The sequence below is a fragment of the Camelina sativa genome, chromosome 14 (genome assembly GCF_000633955.1).
Source record: "Camelina sativa cultivar DH55 chromosome 14, Cs, whole genome shotgun sequence".
In the NCBI taxonomy this organism is placed as follows: Eukaryota; Viridiplantae; Streptophyta; class Magnoliopsida; order Brassicales; family Brassicaceae; genus Camelina; species Camelina sativa.
In genome coordinates this window covers 9,589,314-9,611,360 of record NC_025698.1, presented here as the reverse complement: position 1 = coordinate 9,611,360, position 22,047 = coordinate 9,589,314, and the positions used below count along the sequence as shown (strand labels likewise).

Sequence of the window (22,047 nt, the reverse complement as noted above, 5' to 3'; positions counted from 1 at the left end):
TTTTTTTTTTTTTTTTTTTTTTTTTTTTTCTGTTTCCTTGCTAGATTGATCAAGCTTTGAATTGGTTGTTATTAGGCATTGAGCTTTTTTTTTGCTTTTTCTTGTCATGTTTCTATTGAAGGCACAAAATTGTGAAAGCGGCAGCAGGGAGGAACCACACGGTAGTGGTTAGTGATGATGGCCTTTCCCTTGCTTTTGGATGGAATAAGTATGGACAGTTGGGTTCGGGTTCAGCCAAAAACGGTATGACAAACTGTACTTATATCTGCTTGTGTCTTCAGTTCTAATGGTTTCAAAGTTTGTATTTTGCAGGCTTTGTTTCTGTAGAAGTTGAATCATCGCCTCTTCCCTGTATTGTGTCTGATGAGGTCACAAACGTTGCCTGTGGGGCTGATTTCACTGTGTGGTTATCATCTACTGAAGGAGCCTCTATTCTGTATGGTTTCTTCAGTTTGGTCTAGTCTGTTATTTTCGGATTTTCTTTTAGTCAGGTCTTATTTTAGTCAGACTTCTTGCTTAATTGCAGAGTGTTTGTTTGTTTATAGGACTGCCGGTCTCCCACAGTATGGTCAACTTGGTCATGGAACTGTTAATGAGGTAACTTAGTTATCTGCAATAAGTTTTGAGCTCTTGTTATTTGAAATGTTATGGAAATTTCCTATGTATTGATTAGTTACTTTAGTCTCTCTGAATTTTACTTGATGAATAATTAGGTAAAATGTCTCCATCAGTTACTTTAAACCAAATTACATTGTATGTGTTTTCGTTTCAGTTCAATATGAAGGATAGTTCAGTCAGGCTCGCCTACGAAGCTCAGCCACGTCCTAAAGCCATCGCTTCTCTTGCAAAGGAAACCATTGTCAAAGTTGCATGTGGAACAAATCATACTGGTAGAAACAATATTTCTGTCACTCTTCTCTGTCCTCAATCTGTCTTTCAAGGAAGCTAAATACTCATTCTGATAATTAATTTTTCCCTTAATCAGTGGCCGTAGATAAGAATGGGTTTCTCTACACGTAAGTAACATATCTGTTCAAATTTTTTGAAACTTCAATATTTCTGATGCATCAGCTGCTAATATCTTTTAAAACATATGACAGGTGGGGCTTTGGTGGATATGGAAGGTTGGTACTGGCTCATATTTAAGCTTTGTAGATGGAAATTAACTTCCTCTTCCTCTTCCTCATGAGATGTTTGGTTACCAATTCAGGCTTGGACATAGGGAGCAGAAAGATGAGTGGGCTCCACGCCGTATTGATGTGTTTCAGAGGAATAATGTTTTGCCTCCTAATGCCATTCTTTCTGCTGGTGCTGCAAACTCCGCTTGTACCGCTGGCAAGTGACTCTAACCTGAACTGTCTTTTTACCTCGTGTCAGTCTTCTGGTCCTGTATTTAAAATTAAATTTAACTTGTTTGGGTTTTCATTTCAGGTGGAGGGCAGTTATATATGTGGGGAAAGATAAAGAACAATGGTGATGATTGGATGTACCCTAAACCTATGATGGATTTAAGGTTCGTCTTAATCAGATTCCACCGATTGATATATTGCTTTTTGATAATTAATGTAGCATTGTTCTTTCCTCACAGTGGTTGGAACTTGCGTTGGATGGATTCAGGAAGCATGCATCATTTTGTTGGTGCCGATAGTTCTTGCATAAGTTGGGGTCATGCTCAGTATGGAGAACTTGGTTATGGCCCCAACGGTCAAAAGTATGCCATACTATAACTAAATTTTTGTTTAAAAACCACATATGATTATCATTATAAACCCTGCTACTTTCTCGTTTCAGATCCTCTGCTGCGCCAAAAAAGGTGGATATGCTCGAGGGAATGCATGTAATGGGGTGAGTTTCTCAAGTGTTTGCCTCAGAGAAAGTTGGGAATTTTTCTAAAATCCTTGTGTATGTTTTTCTGTAGTGTGGCATGCGGTTTTTGCCATTCAATGGTCATAGTTGACAGAACAGATATCGCTGATCGACTTGAGCAGGTAACAAAAGCAAGAGAGCCAGTTCTTTTTAATTTGAGCCCTCAATAGAAAGCTCAAGATGATACTTCTCTTCAAGGTTTGGTATTTCCTCATCTGTTTACTTACGCTATTTATTCTTTCTGCAGCTCGAGATCTATGACGGCAAAGGATCATTAGAAGGTATATTCACATTAATATTATTAATCCCCTACAGAATTTGAACATTTCTTGATGTATTTGATTGTTGTGTGCAGAGATTGTAGAAGAAGTCAAGGAAGAAACTTTGCCGCCGAAGCAACAAGCTGCCAAAAGAGGTGCTGCTTCTAAAAAGAGGAAAGCATCAAAAGCTTCTTCTGATTCTGAAGAAGACAGTGATGAAGATAACAGCGACAAGGAGAAGGAACCTCAAGGTAGTGATGCGGACAGTGACTACAGTGAAGATGGAGAAGAGGCCAACGGCAAGAAACAGAGCGCTCGTGGCAGAGGACGTGGCCGTGGAGGACGTGGATGCGGCGGCCGCACCGGTAACGGAAAGGCTCCGCCGGTGAAGACCGGTGGAAGAAGAGGAAGGCCACGTAAGTCTTAAAACTACTGACTCTAAGCTCGATGTGGTTTCTTTTTAACAGTTTTTGTTTCTTTCTTCACACAATGAGAGACTCATAATCACTTTTTATTTTTTTTCATTAAACATTTGTAATTCCATGTGGAATTTTTATCGGCTTCTGTATTTGAATGTAAACCACATCGAATGATTTATTTCTAGAGATAACGTTTTCAATATTCAGAATTCAGATTTTCTCAGAAAAAGAAAAAGAAACTGCTACGGTTTTGTCCTTTACTGACTTGTGATGGCATGGCATGAAGCATGTGTTTTGCTTTTTGTATGAATCATTGTGTATTTTTGTAGTTATCATGTTTATGCTTAGATTCATAATCCGCTCCTATAAATTTGTTGTTTACTGAGATAATTGATACTTAAAATAGAGCTTTTGAAGATAATGATGTTGTAAAAATGGCGTTCTGTCGTGAGTGCGACAAAAACAGTGAAATAAGTTTGAGATATTTAACTTAGGACGGAAGCAATTAGTGATGCTTCTTCTGATTTAAAATATTAGTATAATCCCACTTTAGGTTTGGTCTTCAGGTTAATCATATTGGTCAAGGTCGTGAAAGGTTTGGTTCATCTTTCACACGCAAGCCCTGATAGTTTATCGCTTAAACTTTCTACCACTTTGAAGTTTGAATCAACCACCTTTGGCTTTTAGTTGCCGACTACGGGCTTCCTTTGTTCACGTCTTCGTCTGCATTTAGTATTTGCATTAAGCATATTGCATAAACCTATTAATAGTGGTATAAAAGAAAAAGAAATGAGGAAATAGGTGAGTCAAACTCTTTTGTACGAAGCGTCAAAGTCTCAAACTGATAATATTTTATTTTTAACGTGTTCATTAATCTTCGGATTACTTGTATAATAGATCAGTCTTTGTGTGTAGTATACACTATTCAGTAGAACACAGTCATTTATATAACAAAAGTGAAAATGAAAATGAAGGGAAAACATAAGAAAAAGATCAGGCAGTGGGGCTATACGGTGACACTGTCACAACGTTAAGAGCCATGAGTAATAATTTACCATCACTTTCAGAATAGACCCACAACTTTGATATGTTATACTTTTATTGTCGTAAAGCTACAAAACAAAACAAATACATATGCTGACCTAGCTGGCAGTACTGTGAAAACGACACGTGGCAAAAATTAAGACAAAAAGGCATGTCAATGTTACAATGAGTAGTGGTTAGGACTTTGATCAGTTTGGTAACAGAGAGATACCCCACACCTTCCATTAGCTCTTTCAAAGCCACGGTTTTCCTTATTTTTTATCCCTTTATCTGGCCCGCTATAGGCCCACAAAGCCCATCGGTTCTAGTTTCAAATTTTTTCTCGTTGTTTTTTTTTGCTTTAAATCGAATATACATACTTGCAAATAAATAAAATAAAATAAAAAAAGATGGAAATGGTAAGAAAGAAGAAAGTAGTTAACCTGCCAAGATAAGGATACTAAATAGATAAAGGAAAAGCTTAAAGAAACAACAATTTTCTATAAGTAAGTCTTAATACTTTTTACTTACACAACATATCATTGTCACTATTGCTTACACTGCAAATATAGATTTTTTTATCTAACATATTTACGTCTTTAACCAAATGGGTTTTTGAGAGAAACAATTTAATAAACAAAGTTATATAAATAAATAAACCCCACATATAAAGGGGGAAAGAAAAAGAGTTAATAAAAATCCTCAAAGCGATCAGAGAGAACCAAAAAAAAGACATGATGCACATGACAGTCACATGCGTCTTATTATTATTAGGTGAACCAACATTATCGACTTGCTATAATTGAATAACCCCCCACTAATTTCATAATTCATTTCCTCAATCAATCCAACCGTTATTTTTTAGTACTCCTCTAAAAACAGGAAATTCATAACAATTTTTGTGTGTGTTACATTTTTTTTAGTCGTTTATACATAATTTTTTTTTAACCCATATATATGATGAATCGAATTCAAAAGCATGTACAGTAATGTGAATTTGTTGTTACTCTAGTAAAATCGCTTAGTTTGAAAAAAAAAAAGAGAGAGAGAGAGGAGGGAATAAGAAAATGTAGTCATCACGAGAGAGTTCTGACAGTGACAGCGTAAAATCGCTTTAATTGGCACCTCAACGGACAGAGAAGAGAAAGGACTGGCGGATTCCAAATGCGCGACTTAACCGTATTTTAATTCTTTTCAGTAATCCGCTTCTGAGTTCACTTCTCTCTTCTCTCTCTGCTCCAATTTCCAACGACACCTTCTGAGTTCTCTCTCTCTTTACTGATCCAACGTCATATCCCACTCCGAAGAAGAAGATAAAACGGTCTTCTTCTTCTTTTTCTAAAGAACCGAACATCATCCATGGGAAGATCTCCAGCTTCTTCTTGTCTTCGTATCATCGCTTGCGCCGGCGGTGATGATGCCGCTGAACCTAACGCCACCTCCGCCGAGGTTTTTGACATTTCTTCTTTTTCTTTTTCAAATTGTTCGTTTCTTCATTTTTTTAATTTAAGGCTCAACAGTCCTCGCGATACTGAACAAGTTGCTAATTTAGGATCTGAGTGTTTCTAAGTGTCGTAGATCTGTTTTTATTGTGCTTCCGTCAGTGTCTGGTCGGATTTTTTTTGGCAGTTCTGAGTTTCTAATTTTTGTCTACTAAGGTTTTTTTTTAATAATTATAATTTAGGGTTTTGTTTTTTTTGTCCGTTTTGATCTTGTTAGGTTTAAATGGTTTTGTTGTGTCTTTTGTTTAGCCTCTCTATTATGAAAATGTGAGATTTAAGCACTTAATAAAAAGATTGTGTTGTTTTTTTTTTGGATGTAGAACAAGAGCTCTGGTGGTGACAAGCGTGGATGGAGTTTCAGGAAGAAATCTGGGAAACAGCGAGGCCTGATAACTAGTGTTGTCTCTGAGACTACTCCTGCTACTACTAGGACTAGAGAAACTCTTGAATCTGCTCTCCTTAAGTCTCCTTCTCCTGACAACAACAACAACAACTTTGTTTCTGAAAAGCAGCAGCCGTTTTCTGTTGATGATGAGAAGAAGAGTAGTCAATTCCCCGTTGTTACCTATGTGGATGAGAAAAAAAACCAGTCTGCTGAGAACGAAACGGTGGAGGAGGAGGAGGAGCAGATTGACCATAAAACTGAGCTGCCTGTTCTTGTGGAATCGAAAGGGACTGAAACTGAGGAGGATGATTTCATTGCAACTGATCATTTGCAAGGACCAAATGCTGCTGATGTATCCACTGTAGAGAAAGACATTATTACTCCCGAGGTTGAAAACGCTAGTAAGGTTGAACCGAAAGAATCTGAAACCGATGATGTGGTCATAATCAGAAAAGGAAGTGAGGAAGATGTTGATGAGTCTGCTATCGTGATCATCCAAGCTGCTGTTCGTGGTTTTTTGGTATGGTCTTGTTTCCTTTATTCTCCTGTGTTTTCTTTATTACTAAGGATGTGAAGAAGCTTTCCTTAACTCTGTGAACTTGTTTGAGATGTGTTAACATATTCCCCTTGTTCCTGAGGAAGAACCGTCCTGAAAACTATTCTTACTGTGGTGTTATTGAACTGCAGGTGCGAAGAGAACTTTTGAGGAGCAAGAAAGTTATTAAACTTCAAGCTGCAGTTCGTGGCCACCTGGTTAGGAGCCAGGCCATGGGATCACTGCGTTGTGTCCAAGCTATTGTCAAGATGCAAACAATGGTTCGTGCTCGTCATTCCACAAAAGATGGTAGCCGTGTTTCAGCAATCTCGGTAAGGTTTTGAGATGGCTGAATTATGTTAACAGTATCACTTTGTTTTCCCTATGTAATCTTGTGGACCGACATTGTTTATTGTTTCAGGACAAAGTGGAAGCAAATGCAGCCGCACAAAAGCTTCTCGAAAACAAGTTTGCTAAGCATGTATGTGTATTTAAACTTGGTTTTAGTTCTTTCTGGCTGGCTATTCAAGGTATATATTGTGATAGCTAAACTCATATTCTTGTAATACTCATTTTGTTATATATTTGGTTTATAGCTAATGGAGTCAACTCCCAAGACAAAATCAATCAGCATTAAATGTGATCCAACAAAACCTAGCTCTGCTTGGAACTGGTTGGAGAGGTGGATGTCTGTTCCAAAACCTGAGAAGACTTCAAAATCAGATTTGACAACGGAAGAGCAACGGTTGGAAGAAACACAGAGTGTTAAAGTATCACCTCAAGATGACTTGCTGAACTCTGACACGACGGTAGAGACCAAAACTGAAACTGATTTGTCAAGCTATGAATCAAATAAGCTAGCAGCCCAGCTATCTGAGACAGAGAAAATGAGTCAATATGATTCGCCAGAAGCATCAGCAGAGGTTTATTATGACTCAATCCAGTCTCAACCACCTGCTGCTAAGGAACCAGATTCTTTGCTCGAAGAGCCTGAATATGTGGATGGACAGCCTAAACATTCTTTGAAGCGTAAGGCTAGTAATCCTTCCTTCATTGCCGCTCAATCGAAGTTTGAGGAATTAACTACATCTACTGGTTCAAACAAAGCAATGTCTTCTAAAGATGGTGTGTTGGGTGAAGAAGGAAAAACAGATGTAGATTCGCTAGACGCTACAAACACTAAAAAGGATCACTCATTGGAAGATGTGGCTCCAGCTGAGCTCAGTGGATCTGAGTGTGGCACCGAACTCTCTGTAACTTCTTCTCTTGACACACTTGAGAAGAAGTCAGACGCTGAGGGTGCAGAGTCCAAGGTAGAAGCAAAGCTTTTAGAGGATGACACTGATGTTAAAACAGACCAAACAGAGTTGATAGAAATTGATGTTAAGGATGAAACATCATTGGGTACTGTCGAGGACCCGAAGGAGAAAGTTGAGAATGCTATGGTCGAAGTTGGAAAAATTTCAGAGACACAGCATGAATCGGTCATTAGTACACCAGATTCCAAGAAGAGACGTGCTGAAGATGAATCAGGACCTCAAGCCTACCTTATATCTGAGGAAGCTTTAACTCCGATGACAATCTCAGAATCTCAGGCAACACCGGCAAGCCAAGCATCTTCTTCAGTCAAAGCAAGAAAGGGAAAATCCGAAAAGAGTGGTTCGAGCCAAAAGAGGAAAGTTAGCAAGAAAATAACATCAAGCCCCAAACAAGAAACTGGTACCGGCGGTGAGGCTACACCAGAACAAGAAGAAGGCAAGGAACCGAAAAGTGGGAGAAGGAATTCTTTCGGGTTTGATCAAGAAGCAAGAGAAAGCAGCGGAGGCAAGAACTCTCTTCCTCGGTTCATGCAGCCAACACAGTCGGCGAAAGCGAAAGTTCAAGAACACAACTCGCCAAGATCAAGCCCTGATCTTCAAGAAAGAGATGTTGTTTCAGTCAAGAAAAGACATTCATTGCCTGGTGTTACCAATGGGAAACAAGGTTCTTCTCCTAGAATCCAACGGTCTGCGTCTCAAGCACAACAGGGAACAAAGGGTAAGTAAACAAGTCTCTTCCTAGTATTTTCTCTGGAATCACTCTTCAATGTTTTTAAAAAAACTGAACAATGTTTGATTTTGGCTTGTTTGCTTATTACAGATAGAAAATGGCAGAGGTGAGAGCCGACCCGAGTGCGACAGAAATCTGAAAAGACAAAATCTTAGGAGAGACTTTGGAACATTTGATAATTGGTATGGCTTTTTAGGAGAGACTTTGGAACATTTGATAATCTTAGGAGAGACTTTGGAACATTTGATAATCTTAGGAGACCAACCTCACACATTTGATAATTGGTATGGTTTTTTTTCAGACAATCCTTAACTCTTAGTTTCAAACAACTAAAGTGACACACAAGTGCAGAGAGGAAGAACGGAGAGTGGAGGATAGTCTCTTGTATAGAGTCATTTTTCTTTTATTATGAAAAAAAAAATTGTTTGATTTTTGTGGCTAAGGAATTTTATTTGGTTTGGTTTGGTGTTGGTTTTTTCGGACATAACCTCCTCTACTGAAAGTGAAGCTTGTCGTGAACAATGGGATTGGATTATATTGACTTCAACTTTTAAAAGTCGTGTAATAATATCTTCGGTTTATTGTTTATTTTTCTTACAAAACTCTCCCTTGTGGTGTATAATTCCATGTTCTTTGTATAATTCCATGTTAAAGAACATGATTCTAAGTTTAAAAGATGGCTTATTCACTTGGCGAAAAAAAAAGAAAAAAAAAACGGATTATTCATTCACTAACAACAACAACAACAAAAGACCAACCTCACACATGTGTATTCAAAATGCAAGTCTACGCTTCAATCAACTTGCCATAATGTAACTGTTGGTGATAACTACGAGTCAATTGGACTGGCTGCTATTGAGTATTGTTGACTAATATGTTTCCAAAAATAGGGGTCATAATGGAAATACCGTAAACTGTATGGATAATTTTGGAAAAATGCAAAAGATTGGGGGTGGGGGAAGGTGAAGGACACGTGTATATTAGGCGGATGAAAGAAAGAAAGAAAAAATCTGGAGGACAGATAAAATGACGATGGTGACCAGAAGAAGAAGAAGCCAGAGGATCTAGGGCTTCACAATCTGCTTCCATCTCCCTCTCTATCTCCATCTCGACGGATTTAGCATGCAGCTTCATAAATTCGTTATCTTTTCTTCTTAATTTCCCTCTCACATCCTCGATTTGTCAAAAGTTTTCCTGAGAAATTAGGGTTTCTCGATAGCTTTGGATGAGAGAATGATGATGATGATTGGTTCAATCTAAAGAGTTGAATAAATTTATTGGGGATTTTTAAAAGGGCAAGTTTGGACCTTGCTCCTGGGCAAAAAGAATATATTTTTAGATTGAAAAAGAAGTGAACTATGAGGGCATTGCACAAAAGGGTATCCTGGCCTCCAGATTTTAAACTTTGTCAGGTAAACACAAAATAAATAAAAAAATGACATTTTTCAGTTCATTGGATCGAGAAGCTTTCTTGGAATTATTGATTGATGTTTCGGCTTAGCTCACTTTCGATATAGGTTCCTTAAATTAGCTGATTGCAAATGATATGATGATGAGTTGATGACTGGGAACTTCAGGACAATATGTTGCTGAATCTTTCTTTTTTATGCTCTCTGTGATTGATGTTTGTTTTGTTTTGTTCTGTGGTATGGATTCAACTGGTTTTTGTATTCCTTCATGTCCCTTTGGATGTTTATTTTTAATAACTTGCAAGTATCTTGCTTAGTTATGATTTGAGGAACTTTGATTGTTTAGTAGTGTATATCTGTGTTCTTTTTTTTTTTTTAGATTATATATTTGCCTGCAACTTGTTTTTAGTTCTTGGGAATACGTGTGGAACCATGGTGACAAACCTGCCAATGAGTTATCTCGAGCTCTTGGATTGGAGTACTTATCAACACTGCTCTCTTTCTTTCTTTTTTCTTGCATCATAGTCTAAAATCATTGCCCATTTTTTGCTTCTTTGGATAAGGGTCTAATCCTCAGATACACATCCAGTTTCATCATGGGATGGTCAGCCTTAGTCATCTTACTCATGACTTCAATGTAGTCAAGTAGTTCAGTGATGAGGTTTGCAAGAGAGCGAACCAAGAAATATCGTCAACAAAGTACTGGGGAATGGTGACTTAACACAGATTCAAATGCTGTTATTTGCTGATGGAAAATACTTCGGTAAGATAGCTTGGAGATGGATTCGTTGTCCAGCTAATTTTATTAATGGGAAGGGGGAGGAGGAGGATGCTACAGAGAGTAACATCACCGTTTTCCAAGTTATTTCATGTATACATGGTTTGAAAAGTAGTTGATTAGTTAGGCTGTTATGGACTATGAGGTCCTTTTCTTATACTTTACCACATTGGCTGGAATTTCCTGTAACACCTTTATGCTGACAAGCCCTTTTCCACTTTCTTTGGATTGTATGTTTGAGATAATTGGTCCAATATAGTCATGTTTGATGTATAACTGTATTTTTTGTTTGTAGTGATTCTTGTTATGAGATTCTAACTAGCGTTATTTTGATCAACATTCTCCAAGGTTCTTGTGTACATGTCAATTGACAATGTGTTTCTCATGTTGAACAGGTACGGCTGTTCATATCAGAGGATTCACCTTCACAAGTTGGATCAGAGTCTCAAGATCACCTGCAAGCGAAGTCATCTTTGGCTTCACATCCGGGTGATGATAATCTACCACCTGGTTTTGGTGGACCTCTTTCTGCCAATGAGCCACAGATTAGGTTATCAGACATAGCAGTAATAAAGTGGAAATGCTCTGTCCGGGTGAGCTCTCGGATCACACTCTTTAAGCCTTATTTGTTAGCTAGAGAATCATTACATCTTGGAAAGTACTAATTGCAACTGTCCCAAAATGCCAAGATATTTAGTTTACACTTCTAGTTAACATATATTTCCCCCTCTATTTCTCTGAAGTTATATTAATTGTCTAGTCAAAGAAATATTAAAGGTCCTTTAAGCATACGAATCAGTGGTAAAATATGGGGTACGGTGCTCTTGGTTGGTATCCTCATGTTAGTTGTATTTCTTGTCTTGCAGATTTTGCTAGATGAGGAATGGAGAGTGGTTGCAGGGGACGAAAGCAAAGAAGTGGAAGCACAAAATCAGAGGGAATTGAGAGTTCTTGAAGCATTCTATCCTGGCGCATCATCTATTCCTTCAAAGTCCGGATCTATCCCCTCTATATTTGTCCAACACATACATATGCATATTTACTTTTGTTTTGACTTGGGGTCTTTTCTTAAACTAATATCTGCAGCCCTTCGGTTCCAGCTGATGTTGAGAACTCACATTATGATGATCAGCAAACCATTGTCATACCAATTCTACCTGTAGAAGATGATGACATAGCGACGGATTCAGCATCTGATCTCCCAACCCAATCTGGCACGAGTGTGGGAACAGAGCCATCAATACCCAATCAGAACATATCAACTTCTTCAATCCTCCCTTCAGGGTCAGATATAATGGCTGCATTATCTGCAATCTCAAACTGCAAAGAACAAGGCAGCATGATTGACCAAGATTTGCTTATTAAGATCCTAAGCAACCCTAAGTTGGTCGAGAATCTTGTTGCAAATAGTAGCAGTGCAGGTTCAGTCTCCTCCAACGCAAGTGGCCTCTACCCATCTTCAACCCATGAAGCCAATGGAGCAGTTACCACAACACCTGCCTCCAATGGACAATTTTACCCTCAGCCAATGGTAACACAATGTCCTCCCATGGTGTATCCTCCTCCAGCTCCGTCAGACCAGCATAATTATGGAGCACCACCAGCAAGAGATGCTAGTTATTACAAGAACCTGATTCAGCAACATGGCGGGGAAAGACAAGAGACGCCACCAGTTCAACCACATCTCGGTTTTCGTTACAACCTCCCACCTGGAGGACCTAACCAAGAGATGATAAATAGCAATAATAATAACCAGAGGCCAAGGGATTCAAAACCCAAGATAATGAAGCCTTGCATGTACTTCAACAGCACGAGGGGTTGTCGCCATGGAGCCAATTGTTTATACCAGCACGACGCTACACCTTACCAGCCAAGGAATCTAAACAATGGTAATATCAACACTTCTGAGATGCAGAGTGCGAAAAGAATGAGATTTGACAGAGACTGATGCAGAATTAGCATACCACACATGCTATTTGCCTCTTGGTGTGAGATGTTGTTGTTAGCAGCAGAGCAAATTTTCTCTTTTCTCTTGCCTGGCTTTGTTGCTTTATATAAGTTTTATATACTTTGGAAATCATTTCTTAGTTTTATGCTACAAATGTAGAATTAATCAGCGAGTATCATTTTGCTCACCATCACAGTAGTAATTATACTATCCCTAGTTTTTTCTTGAGATGATTTCGACTCTTTTATTTCTGTCATTGTGCATAAAACAGAGTATAATCTTCCCTTGACCCTTGATCTAAAAGCTTTCCTCTGATTTTTAAGATTAAAACAACAATGTGCGGAGTAATTGTTTGCTTTTGATCTCATTCTGTCTCAATTACTGATTCATTCATTCATCACTCTACTACATAATATGCAAATAGTTTCAGGTTTCAAATCGGAACAACACATCATATGCTTACAACAGGATGGTTTATCCTCTACCAGTTCGAGAGAAGAACAGTTTCTTTCTCTCTTTTTTCTTACAAATCCAACAGGATATCTTTTTTTATATCGGTACATTTATGAAACAGAAGTCTTCAGATCATTAATGCCTGCGCTGTTCAAAAGCTTCATCCCCTCTTCACTCATCTGCTGGACCTCTGTTGGCGACAGTATCCTTATGCACCTTACGCATCCCACAAACTCTCTGCACAAGTTTATGTAGTCATGTAAGGAAAACTATTGTAAGACAGAAAGTGAGGTGAAGTTAATGGATACACAGGTAAGAGAGAAAGAGACTTACTCCCATGGATCATCTCCTACAAGCAGAACATCACTCTCATAATCAACATATACAAGCTTCCATCCCGAGCTTTGCGGGTGAGTTAGAAGTCCTTCCAATCCAAACATGCACTCAATTGCAGATTTTAGCTCCTCGTAGTCTTTGAAGCTTGTGACATCAATTGACCTCCCAACTGACCCGGTTTTTTGAACCTGCCAAGTCAAAACATTCCCCAAAACCCAAAGATTTATATCAGTTTGGTGACACCAGAAAATGCAGTCTCTGTGGAATGATTGAGAGATAATCTTCTTACCTTTGTGTAGGTTCGGACCCGAGGTGTTGCAACTTTCTGCCATGATGAGCCTTTACTATTTTGCAGAAGACTACTATCATCGAAATCAACATTGCTTGATGATGTACCAGTTCCTCCTGAGTTATCTGGAAAATCTTGGCGGGAGAAGGCCTGTGAGTCTGCAAAGCTAGCTGATGTGATTTGCGACTGAACATCTTGAGCAAAGCTATTGTTGTTGTTGTTTCCAACCAAACAACTAGAAGGGTGGTTCTGGAAATCGGTTTCTTTGATGGCACAAAAATCATCAAGAACTGTGTTTGAGAGTGGAGGATCTAGAATGTTGCTGTTTGTGCTATTGCTCATACACATATTCTGACTACCATAAAGGTCCTGCTGCATCAAGGGACTGAACTGGTCAAACTTGAGACCGTTCAACTGATTGTCCCACACATCGTGAAACAGCGGTGAGTTTGTTGAATCCGGCAACACAACAGCTGAAGAGTCCTGGGAGGATAGCATGAATGGTTGCTTGTATGATCCGGTAAGAGACTGGAAGGAAGAGACTTGTGATGTCAGCTCATCAGTTTCCAGGAAAGAGAATCCATTTATTAGATCAGACTGTGGTGGGTAAATCTGTTGACTAAGGTCATCAAGGTCAGCTTGTACAGGAGAAGAAGCACCCGGTTTATGAATTTGCTGATTAACCTTTTCCTCATTACACACTGTGGCTGTTGTCACCTGGCTCACCTGTTCTACTGACTGCTCAAGTCCATGCTGAACTCTTCCAGAACTGCAACCAGAAAGTGTTGAATTCTCAGGTTTTGCAGGAGCACTCATACTCTGTGACAGATTCTGTTCTTGGCCACTCGTATTGGAAGCAGATGGGTTCACTGTTAGCTTGCTTTCTGGCTGCACCATCTCAGATTTCTGGTTCATCATCATTGGCTGGCAGGGTTGCTGCATCTTCATATCACCTAGCAAACTTCCATGCCCCATTACAACGTTCTGCTGCATCTCGGACATGAAAGATGGTACATTTTGGTTGTTGTGAGATCTCATCATCATTTTCATAAGCTGCTCTGAAGCCATATTAGGGAAAGATGCGTAAGGCATAATCCCGTTTGCGGAATCAGGAACTCGGATAGGCCGTTTTATCAAGCTACCCCATTCGGTTTCACCCGCTGCAAATTTCAAAACAATGGTGTGAGGCTTCATATCTCATGTAAAGAACACCAAGGCACACTTTTTTACTAACCAAAGTAAGATGGATGGAGCTGACGCTTGAGTCCTGAGGTCAGAGAAGGAAAAATGAAGAGACTTTCAGGTGTTTCGATATCCCATGGACTGACCCGAGTGGGCTTATCGTTACATCCAGGCTCATCCCATTCAACCTGAAGGTTACGCCACTTAGAACCAGGCCATCTCAATGGATCCAGATCGCTGATTCCAACAATGGTTCCCATGTACCTAAATACACAGCAAATGGCAAAGTGAACAACCAAATTTGATCAGTAAATACAGAAAGGTTGCAGTTATATGGATTAACTTACCTTCGTTTCCCGGAATCTTCAGTTTCAAACATCATTCCAAACCTCATACCAACTGAAAGCTGAGACCCACATATAGCCTTGCGGTACTTAGCAAGAGGGATCACAAACTCTGCTGGACAAGCCCTGAGAACAAACACAACGAGTAATGTTAGAACTTCAAATATACTTTTAAACCTTTGAGAGTTGAAACTGCTTTTGAGCTAACCTTGGATTATAGAATATCAAGAAAGGAGTGCGGTTTGCAGTTGCGTGAGCAGCAGCAGCAAGAACACCAATATGCATACTATCTGCTGAGAGAACTGACGATGGAAGAGCTGTTTGTTGCCGATTGGCACGCCTCACACCAACCATCAGTTGCGACTTCTCATCCCTTTGATAATTCAAATGGCGAGTAAAAAATCAGAAGTTAAGCAACACCAGAATGACTCAGTAGCCAAAATGACTTAATAGCCAAGATTTTTTCACCTGATGAACAAAACAGAATCCCCAGCTCTCAATCTTTTTGATCCAACGAACAGGCTCCATCCTGTTGTTAGGAGATGCCTCTTTGGTTGCCCTGAGAAAGTAAGCAAGAACTGAGCTTAATACCAACTCAATCTAAAAAGAGAAAGAGACAAAATCTAGTGGTTTTACCTCGATAGATATGGCGAAATGTCCAAGTATTCTCATGTAGATCTCTAACTACAAGCTCTTGTGTTGGCGGCTGTGCTGTGTAGTCCTGTAACGTTATCATACATAACATAAGCAGCCATTAAAGCAAAACGAACGTATGGATTGTTCCTGAGGAAAAGAGGGACTTACCAGTGGTGGAAATAGCTTCTCTGCAGCTCTACGTGGCACGGAGAAACCTCCATGTGTGCTTGTGTCACTTGCAGTAAGCGTCTTGCAGAAAAACTCAGCCGGATGCTTACTTCTGCTCAATAGTCCAAAGTCTGGTACAGGGAACACATCTCTCTCCTGATGCACAAATCGTTTAAAACTCGTTCAACTTCGAAATGAGTAATTAAATGAAGCAAAAAGAAGTCGAGAACTTACAGAGTGAACAGGTTGAAGACTCATCTGAGCATAGATTTCGTCGCTGTCTTTGTCTGCCTATCAAAATGAAACAAAACCATTATCAAGAATAATCATAACTAGTTGCAATAGAAGTTTCCACATGGAGCAATTGAAAAAAGTTTGAAAAGGCTTACATGAAGAGTAACATTATGTACTTGACACATCAACTGAGATGGAAGATTTGGGTAATTAGGAACTTGTGTTGTTGCTGATCTTCTGGTTGAAACAGCAACCTAAATAAAAAAAGTAAACAAAAAAAAAGTTCAAACCTTTGAACAGAAGCTTACAGGATCTAGTGAGCGTGTTTGTTGATACTTAAACACACACAAAGTTACCTGTTCGCTATGACCTTGTGAGAAGTAGTACACTAAGCTCCCAACTTGAGGTAAACAAACCAAAGGGCCTGCACAAGCGTGCCATAGCTCCGAGTTTATAACGGGCTTTCTCGTTCCTGAACATATTGGTAACCAAATTTTCAGGGGAAAGAAACAAAATTTTAAATATGCATTTGCATAAAGGTTAAAACTTTTATATCAGACAATTCAAATTTCTCAAAAAAAAAAGGCACTTTTCAATCAAAACCTTAAGAGGAAGAAAAAAGATGATACCTGACTGATCCTTTAACAGCTTCATCTCTTCAAGCAGAGTAGATTGAGAAGATGTTGTCGTTGTTCCTCCGTTAACCAAACCACTAGTTTTCATCTTGTCCTCAACACAAGCCAATGAAGCCATCATAGAGAGATTTGTAATGTTTCAGTTAGTCTCTCCCACACTCAACACTAGGCTTTTAGCAAGACTCAGATTTTTTTTCTTTGTCTTTACAAACTCTTCATTGTTATTATTATTATGTTTTCTAACACAAGAAGAAGAGACAAAGGGCCCTATTAGGAAGGAGCAAAGAGGCTATAAGATAAATCCAGAAAACAGAAGAATTAAAGACAGAGCCATTTCATGGAATCTGGTTTTTTTTTTGGTTAAGAAAACTCCAAATTCGAAGGACAAAAACCCTTACACATGACAAAAACAGAACGGAGGAGAGAGTGGGAGGAGATTAAAGAGAACATACAAAAAGGGACTACACACAGACAAGCATGTCTCTCTTGTGGGGCTCTTGCCTCTTCTCTTTCTCTTTCTCTCTCTCCACTCTTTTTTTTCTCAGACCAAATTCGACCCTTCAATGAAGAAGAGAAACCAAAGGTGCCATCATGAAACAACAACACAGTTTCTTTCTTTCTTTCTTTCCGGATGCAAACAAGAACAAGTAGCAATTTAGAGAGAGACAAAAAGCCTTTAAAATGTTGTAAAGATTAAAAAAAAAGCTTTGCTGCTTTCTTTTTTATTAAATCTCTCTGGAAAAAAACCCACATTTTTTATTTTTCTTCTTCTCTCTCTACATGTAATTGTATGTATATAAGCGTGTATGAGTATAATAATAATAATAATAATAATGTGTATAAAATGTTTAATTTTTTTGCTTGGAAATGGGAAAGAGTGTGCATGCTCTTATTCTGCGCTTAAAACTTTCTGTATATGGCGATGCCGTTGCAGCTTTAGACTCTCCAAACGAATAATATTACAGTATTATTTTTTATTCTTTCCCATTTATAAATATATGGAGGTGTATTAAATTAATGTGAGAACAGTTTACGTCAAAATTTAATAAAGTAGAGTAAGCACACGTAATCTCTGATACGCACAGAAACGTAGTTGAATGTACAAGTACTTTCAATGCTTATGTTATAAGGCAGATCGATAAAGCTTTTAAATAAGTACCATGAGTGACGACTCTATGTATATTTCATTAATATATGCATAGATATTTTTACAAATTTAAGTTTTTTTCTTTTCTTGTAAAAGACTCTTACTTTTTCAAGAACTTTGTTTGATTTTGTAATTGGGAAGTATGTTTTTTGATTATGCCAGAAATTATATATTTTTGATTAACTTTATGACAAAAGAGGTTTTTTTTTTTTCCTCGTTGCAATAATATATACTTTTTTCCTTTTCCTGCTGAGATTTCGAAAAAGGGATGTGAGTGGTGAGACTTTGGGGAGATCTTATAGAAGGTGCGTATGATAGGAGAGAATGTCAAAGTAGCGTATTTTAGCACGAAGCCTATGTGGTTACGGGTGAGGAAGTGTATCTTCCAACCTTTCGCTCCCGTGCTCTTTTTCCTTTCCAAGTTAAGACTCAAAAAAATGTTTTCTTTCTTTGGTTAGTAAAAGTTTAGTTTACATAAGATTGCATATGATTTAAGTTACCTTATTTAAAATCATTAGTATGATTATATTGTTTACACAACAACTATCTCTAAATGAACAGAAAGGACTTTAATTTATGATTCTTGCATTTGATTGAAATGAACCTTTGTATATTGTTTTACTCTATCTACCCAAAAAAAAAGAAGAAGGAATATCTCGGTTCTGTACACCTGCAAACATACTTTATCTCATTAATCTCTAAATACTCCTAAAACACATGTGTTTAGTGTAAAACCATACATCTTTAGACTTATTTTGTCACATACACATTTTTCGTTTGACCTTTCCATTGTTTTCTTGCGACGATATAATTGACATGCAGTATTTTATTACATAATATGAAATAATATCACTTTCCATATCGTTACTTATATTTATATAAATTATAATCGCTTACCTAATCGTAAACATAATGAAAACTGAAATATTTAATGTTTTCGGCTAACTATCAAATAGTATTAGAAAGAAAGCAAAAAAAAATAATAACATACTGTATGTCCATGAGAAGTGAATATTATCATCTTTATCATATAAGACATGTACTTCTGTTATTTTTGGTCATAACATATGTACGTAATCCCATGAAACGTGCTTATTCTAGTACTCTCTCACTTGAAAACATATATGAAACGAAGGATCACTAATCAAATGGGACAGCAGAATTTAACTAACAGTTAAAATATTATCAAGGAGTGAGATATGCTTTGATAATGCTATAACTCCCATATGCCCGTCCGGTCATCCGGTGCGAAGATTGTGGTGCCAACAGTTTAAACCTCAAAACAAATACTATTCAACCCGATCTAATTAAGGAAAAGGAGGAGAAATTGTTGTCCAATCAAATGTTAGTGTTGCAAATTATTCAATCAGAATCATAAACATTCTTTTGTCTTATACAGATTGGATACATGTAAAAAAAATGAATTAGAAATCAATGAAAGAGAGAAAACAAAAAAAAAAAAGTGAGAAAGAAAAGTGAAAAGCATGATTTGGTGCTTTTGCGTCTGAAAATTTTGACCGCTCGGCACGCGTGAAGTGGACGGCAAATCAATGGTTGAGTAAGAGAGAAAGAGTGGGCGTACGTTAGCTCCACATCGACACGTATCTTTCTTTTATTATTTTCTTGGGACCGCCACGGCGCCGTTTCTACGCTTCACAGTTCACATCCTTACCTTAGGTTATCCCTAATGGCGGGTTTTAAGAGAGATTATAGTGGAGAAAAAGGAAAAAAATAAATCAGTTAAATCAAAAAAATATAAGAGAGCCCGTAAATTAGTATCCTCATTTATGGAATAAGAGCTAATACGTGTCACGTTTGTGTTGGCCAAATAAGAAATAGAAGTAGAATTTTTTTTTTTTTGACGGACAATCGAATATTTTTTTTCTTTCCTCTCTCTTTTTCTTTTTCTCTCGATCGAAGTCCAGAATTGTCAAATGAAGAAGAAGAAATCAAACGACATAGAAGCAGAGAAGATTGGGATCGGAAGAGATTGAATCTGGTTGGTTTGATATTTGAGTTTGGAGTCGATTCATTCGGTTGAGGTTAAAGCAATTGGAATCGGAGGATAAGTTTCTCTATTTAGTAGTATGAATTTGCGATTAGGTAAACGGATTCATTGTTGTTAGTCATAATGTATTCTACAATCTTGTTGATATGTTAGACACAGTTAGATACTAATTAGTTATTATCTTTTTGTTTGATTTGATTGATTTGGCAAATGAAGGGGATTGTGAGTGGAAGCAACTCACCTCTACAGAACTTAAAGAAATTGGTCCTGTTTTTTTTTTTAATCACAGTTTACATTCTCCATTGCGATTTATTCTGAGTCTGCTGTCGTTAAAGTTAACGCCATACGTATCTCGGATTAGTTATCTGTTTCTTGTGTTGCTTTAAGATTTGCTAATGATCAGTGCTTCTTCTTATTAAATTTGAAAACAGTTTGCAGTTTGATTAAATGGGAATTTTATTGTTGTAGGGACGAAGTGGAATTGATAATGGTGTTGGTTGTTCCTTTTCTCCTAGTGTCATCACCACATTGATATAGGTATGTCTGATTTAGCCTTATTTTATGATGTCAAACTATTTCTCTACGTGAATTCATTATCTTCATAAAGTTGGGGTAAGATGTGTGTGTTTTGATTGCATATCCACATGCTGACATCCTTGTTCGTGGTTTTGCTGGTTGGAACTCTACGTTTGCCTTGAAGGTCTTCCCAAAGGCACCTTCTCTTCTTATTGACACTTTTGTAGTCATTCCATCACTGATCGATTGATGATGCTTTTATTTGATGAATCTTTTTTTTCTCACACTTCTGCAGAACTTAAAGAGGTTTGTTTTTAAATTAGTCTTTTTATTTCTTTCAAACACACGTTGGAAGAAACTTATGCGTTTAAATTCACTTTATTTTTGATATTTTCTTTTGACTTTCTTTATATGTAAGCAGACAAAATTTGGAGGATACAAATTAATCATTTTTAGTTTTTATGATTTGTACTTCTATTTTATGATGTTTTAGTGTTTTCTATGTTTAATATAAATTAATATGCAATAATTTGATATTGTATTTTAATTTATTTATTTTCAAAAAAAAAAAAAATTAAGAGATTCAATAATATAACCCAACATTGGAGGGGTACATTTTAATTAGAATACCCAAAGTTCTTATTCAACCAAAAAATACAAATTTTATTAATTAAAAAATTTTAGAACCCCAAAAATATATTCTCCCATTGTCGATGTCCTTACCTCTCTCTCCTCTCTTGCCAAAGTAAAAAAAAGCAAGAGCCATTCTAATCCCATAAATCAAAAATCGATTTCATAGTATTTTTACTTACTACCATTAGATTCACTTTCTTAGATTATTACATAAAAACCCGACTTTTTCTCTTCCCCCCCGAGTTCGCCCTAGCCGTCGCCTAAAATATCAAATCTCCGTTTTCCCTCTCCGGTGACCGGTGCTCCTCGCCGTAGCTGTGAGAGGGCCCCGATGCCCTGAATTTCGTTTGTTTTTGCTTCTGTTTGTGTCGCCGCGGTTAGATATGGTGGATCGATGGAGTGGTTAGTTTGCTCAGCAAATGAGAAGGTATTCACAGTGAGGCTTGATTGACGTTTTAAGCGTTTGTTCGTCCTCCCCCGGTGGTTTCGGGAGAAGCTTCTTTTGCCTTTGTCAGATTCGGCGAAGTCCTGATCTCTTAGGTGAAAGAGTTTTGCTTCTTGGATCTGTGGCCATGGGTTCTTGTTGTCTCTTGGTTGAGTAAGCTGACTTTCCTGTGTTTATCCTATACTGTCTAGCTAGGGTTAGGTGTGTAGTGTTGTAGATGTGGTTGAAGGTTGGCCCTTGATTGGGGAGTCTTTTGGGTTGGTTTGAGTCTCGTTCTTGGGTTATGTCCTTGCGGTAGGAGAGGTCATTGTTGGGTTTGTGGTTGCAAGTTGATGGTTTTAATTCCAGAGCTAGTAGTTCCACGGTACGACTCCAAAAATAATATCTCAGCTTGACCCTTCCTTTCGTTTGCTTCCGTTCATGTGCTTCCTGTTGTTTTGAAGTCGCTTGTGTTGTTTGGTTGTGTTTGCGTTTTATCCGCCTAGCCATTGTCTCGTCCATCACCCTTGGTCTACTTTTCCAGCCTTTGATTCCCTTAAGGTTGTTTCCTTTCTAAGTTTAAGCTTCGGTTTGTTTAGAAGTTATGCTAGGCTTAGTTGTTTGCAGTGGGCTCTTCTCTGGTTTGTTTGTTCGTTGTGGTTGATAGCTTCTTCGTTCCATCTTCGTGCTTTTGAGTTCGGTTGTATCGAGAGGTTAGGTTGCGCTCCTTGTACTTGCTTTGCAGATCTGGTGATATCTGACTGCATTTTTGTAAGGCTTCTACACAGACGATTCTGGACGTTGTTGTCGTCATTGTCGCATTCGGAAGCGTTTCGATTCTTTGCTTGCCGGGTTATGAAGTTCTTGG

The 22,047-nt window shown here is 38.0% G+C and overlaps 4 protein-coding genes and 1 long non-coding RNA gene across 10 annotated transcripts in view; 4 read left to right on the top strand and 1 right to left on the bottom strand.

Annotated features, from left to right (window-relative positions):
• LOC104740686 (protein RCC2) overlaps positions 1–2,758 on the top strand; it is a 5,145-nt gene extending 2,387 nt beyond the window's left edge. Inside the window, exons 4-16 of the mRNA XM_010461366.2 lie at positions 122–243; positions 313–436; positions 546–597; positions 773–890; positions 986–1,016; positions 1,101–1,124; positions 1,211–1,335; positions 1,432–1,513; positions 1,589–1,711; positions 1,792–1,845; positions 1,919–1,988; positions 2,114–2,147; positions 2,222–2,758. Of these exons, the coding sequence (XP_010459668.1) occupies positions 122–243; positions 313–436; positions 546–597; positions 773–890; positions 986–1,016; positions 1,101–1,124; positions 1,211–1,335; positions 1,432–1,513; positions 1,589–1,711; positions 1,792–1,845; positions 1,919–1,988; positions 2,114–2,147; positions 2,222–2,553 (1,291 nt within the window). The 3' untranslated portion in view covers positions 2,554–2,758. The remainder of the gene's footprint in view (positions 1–121; positions 244–312; positions 437–545; positions 598–772; positions 891–985; positions 1,017–1,100; positions 1,125–1,210; positions 1,336–1,431; positions 1,514–1,588; positions 1,712–1,791; positions 1,846–1,918; positions 1,989–2,113; positions 2,148–2,221) is intronic.
• LOC104740685 (protein IQ-DOMAIN 32-like) lies at positions 4,620–8,632 on the top strand. 2 transcript variants are annotated; one of them, XR_760210.2, is made up of 7 exons: positions 4,620–5,017; positions 5,391–5,975; positions 6,143–6,322; positions 6,412–6,471; positions 6,587–8,027; positions 8,130–8,221; positions 8,341–8,632. XR_760210.2 is itself a non-coding variant. In XM_010461364.2 (6 exons), the coding sequence occupies exons 1-6, from the start codon at positions 4,928–4,930 to the stop codon at positions 8,147–8,149; spliced, it is 2,376 nt and encodes a 791-aa protein (XP_010459666.1). In that variant the 5' UTR covers positions 4,620–4,927; the 3' UTR covers positions 8,150–8,632. The 2 variants fall into 2 exon arrangements, 1 of the variants encoding a protein (XP_010459666.1); XM_010461364.2 differs by having other exon boundaries at positions 8,130–8,632.
• LOC104740683 (zinc finger CCCH domain-containing protein 6-like) lies at positions 9,040–12,421 on the top strand. Of its 4 annotated transcripts, XM_010461363.2 has the most exons (5): positions 9,040–9,451; positions 10,012–10,211; positions 10,622–10,819; positions 11,093–11,217; positions 11,313–12,421. In XM_010461363.2, the coding sequence occupies exons 2-5, from the start codon at positions 10,197–10,199 to the stop codon at positions 12,172–12,174; spliced, it is 1,200 nt and encodes a 399-aa protein (XP_010459665.1). In that variant the 5' UTR covers positions 9,040–9,451; positions 10,012–10,196; the 3' UTR covers positions 12,175–12,421. The 4 variants fall into 4 exon arrangements, with proteins under 4 accessions (XP_010459665.1, XP_010459664.1, XP_019090751.1 ...); XM_010461362.2 differs by lacking the exon at positions 10,012–10,211 and having other exon boundaries at positions 9,253–9,451; XM_019235206.1 differs by lacking the exons at positions 9,040–9,451; positions 10,012–10,211 and adding an exon at positions 10,218–10,319.
• Positions 12,545–17,190, bottom strand: LOC104740682 (auxin response factor 5-like). Of its 2 annotated transcripts, XM_010461360.2 has the most exons (14): positions 16,904–17,190; positions 16,446–16,690; positions 16,173–16,288; positions 15,972–16,070; positions 15,817–15,873; positions 15,583–15,738; positions 15,415–15,499; positions 15,247–15,337; positions 14,987–15,151; positions 14,782–14,904; positions 14,487–14,698; positions 13,253–14,412; positions 12,961–13,151; positions 12,545–12,864 (listed from the first exon to the last, which is right to left on the bottom strand). In XM_010461360.2, exons 2-14 carry the CDS (start codon positions 16,570–16,572, stop codon positions 12,738–12,740), a joined length of 2,709 nt encoding a protein of 902 aa, XP_010459662.1. In that variant the 5' UTR covers positions 16,573–16,690; positions 16,904–17,190; the 3' UTR covers positions 12,545–12,737. The 2 variants fall into 2 exon arrangements, with proteins under 2 accessions (XP_010459662.1, XP_010459661.1); XM_010461359.2 differs by having other exon boundaries at positions 16,446–17,190.
• Positions 19,321–20,604, top strand: LOC104740681. Its single transcript, XR_760209.2, has 3 exons — positions 19,321–19,701; positions 20,075–20,143; positions 20,307–20,604. It is a non-coding gene; the product is annotated as an uncharacterized LOC104740681 (long non-coding RNA).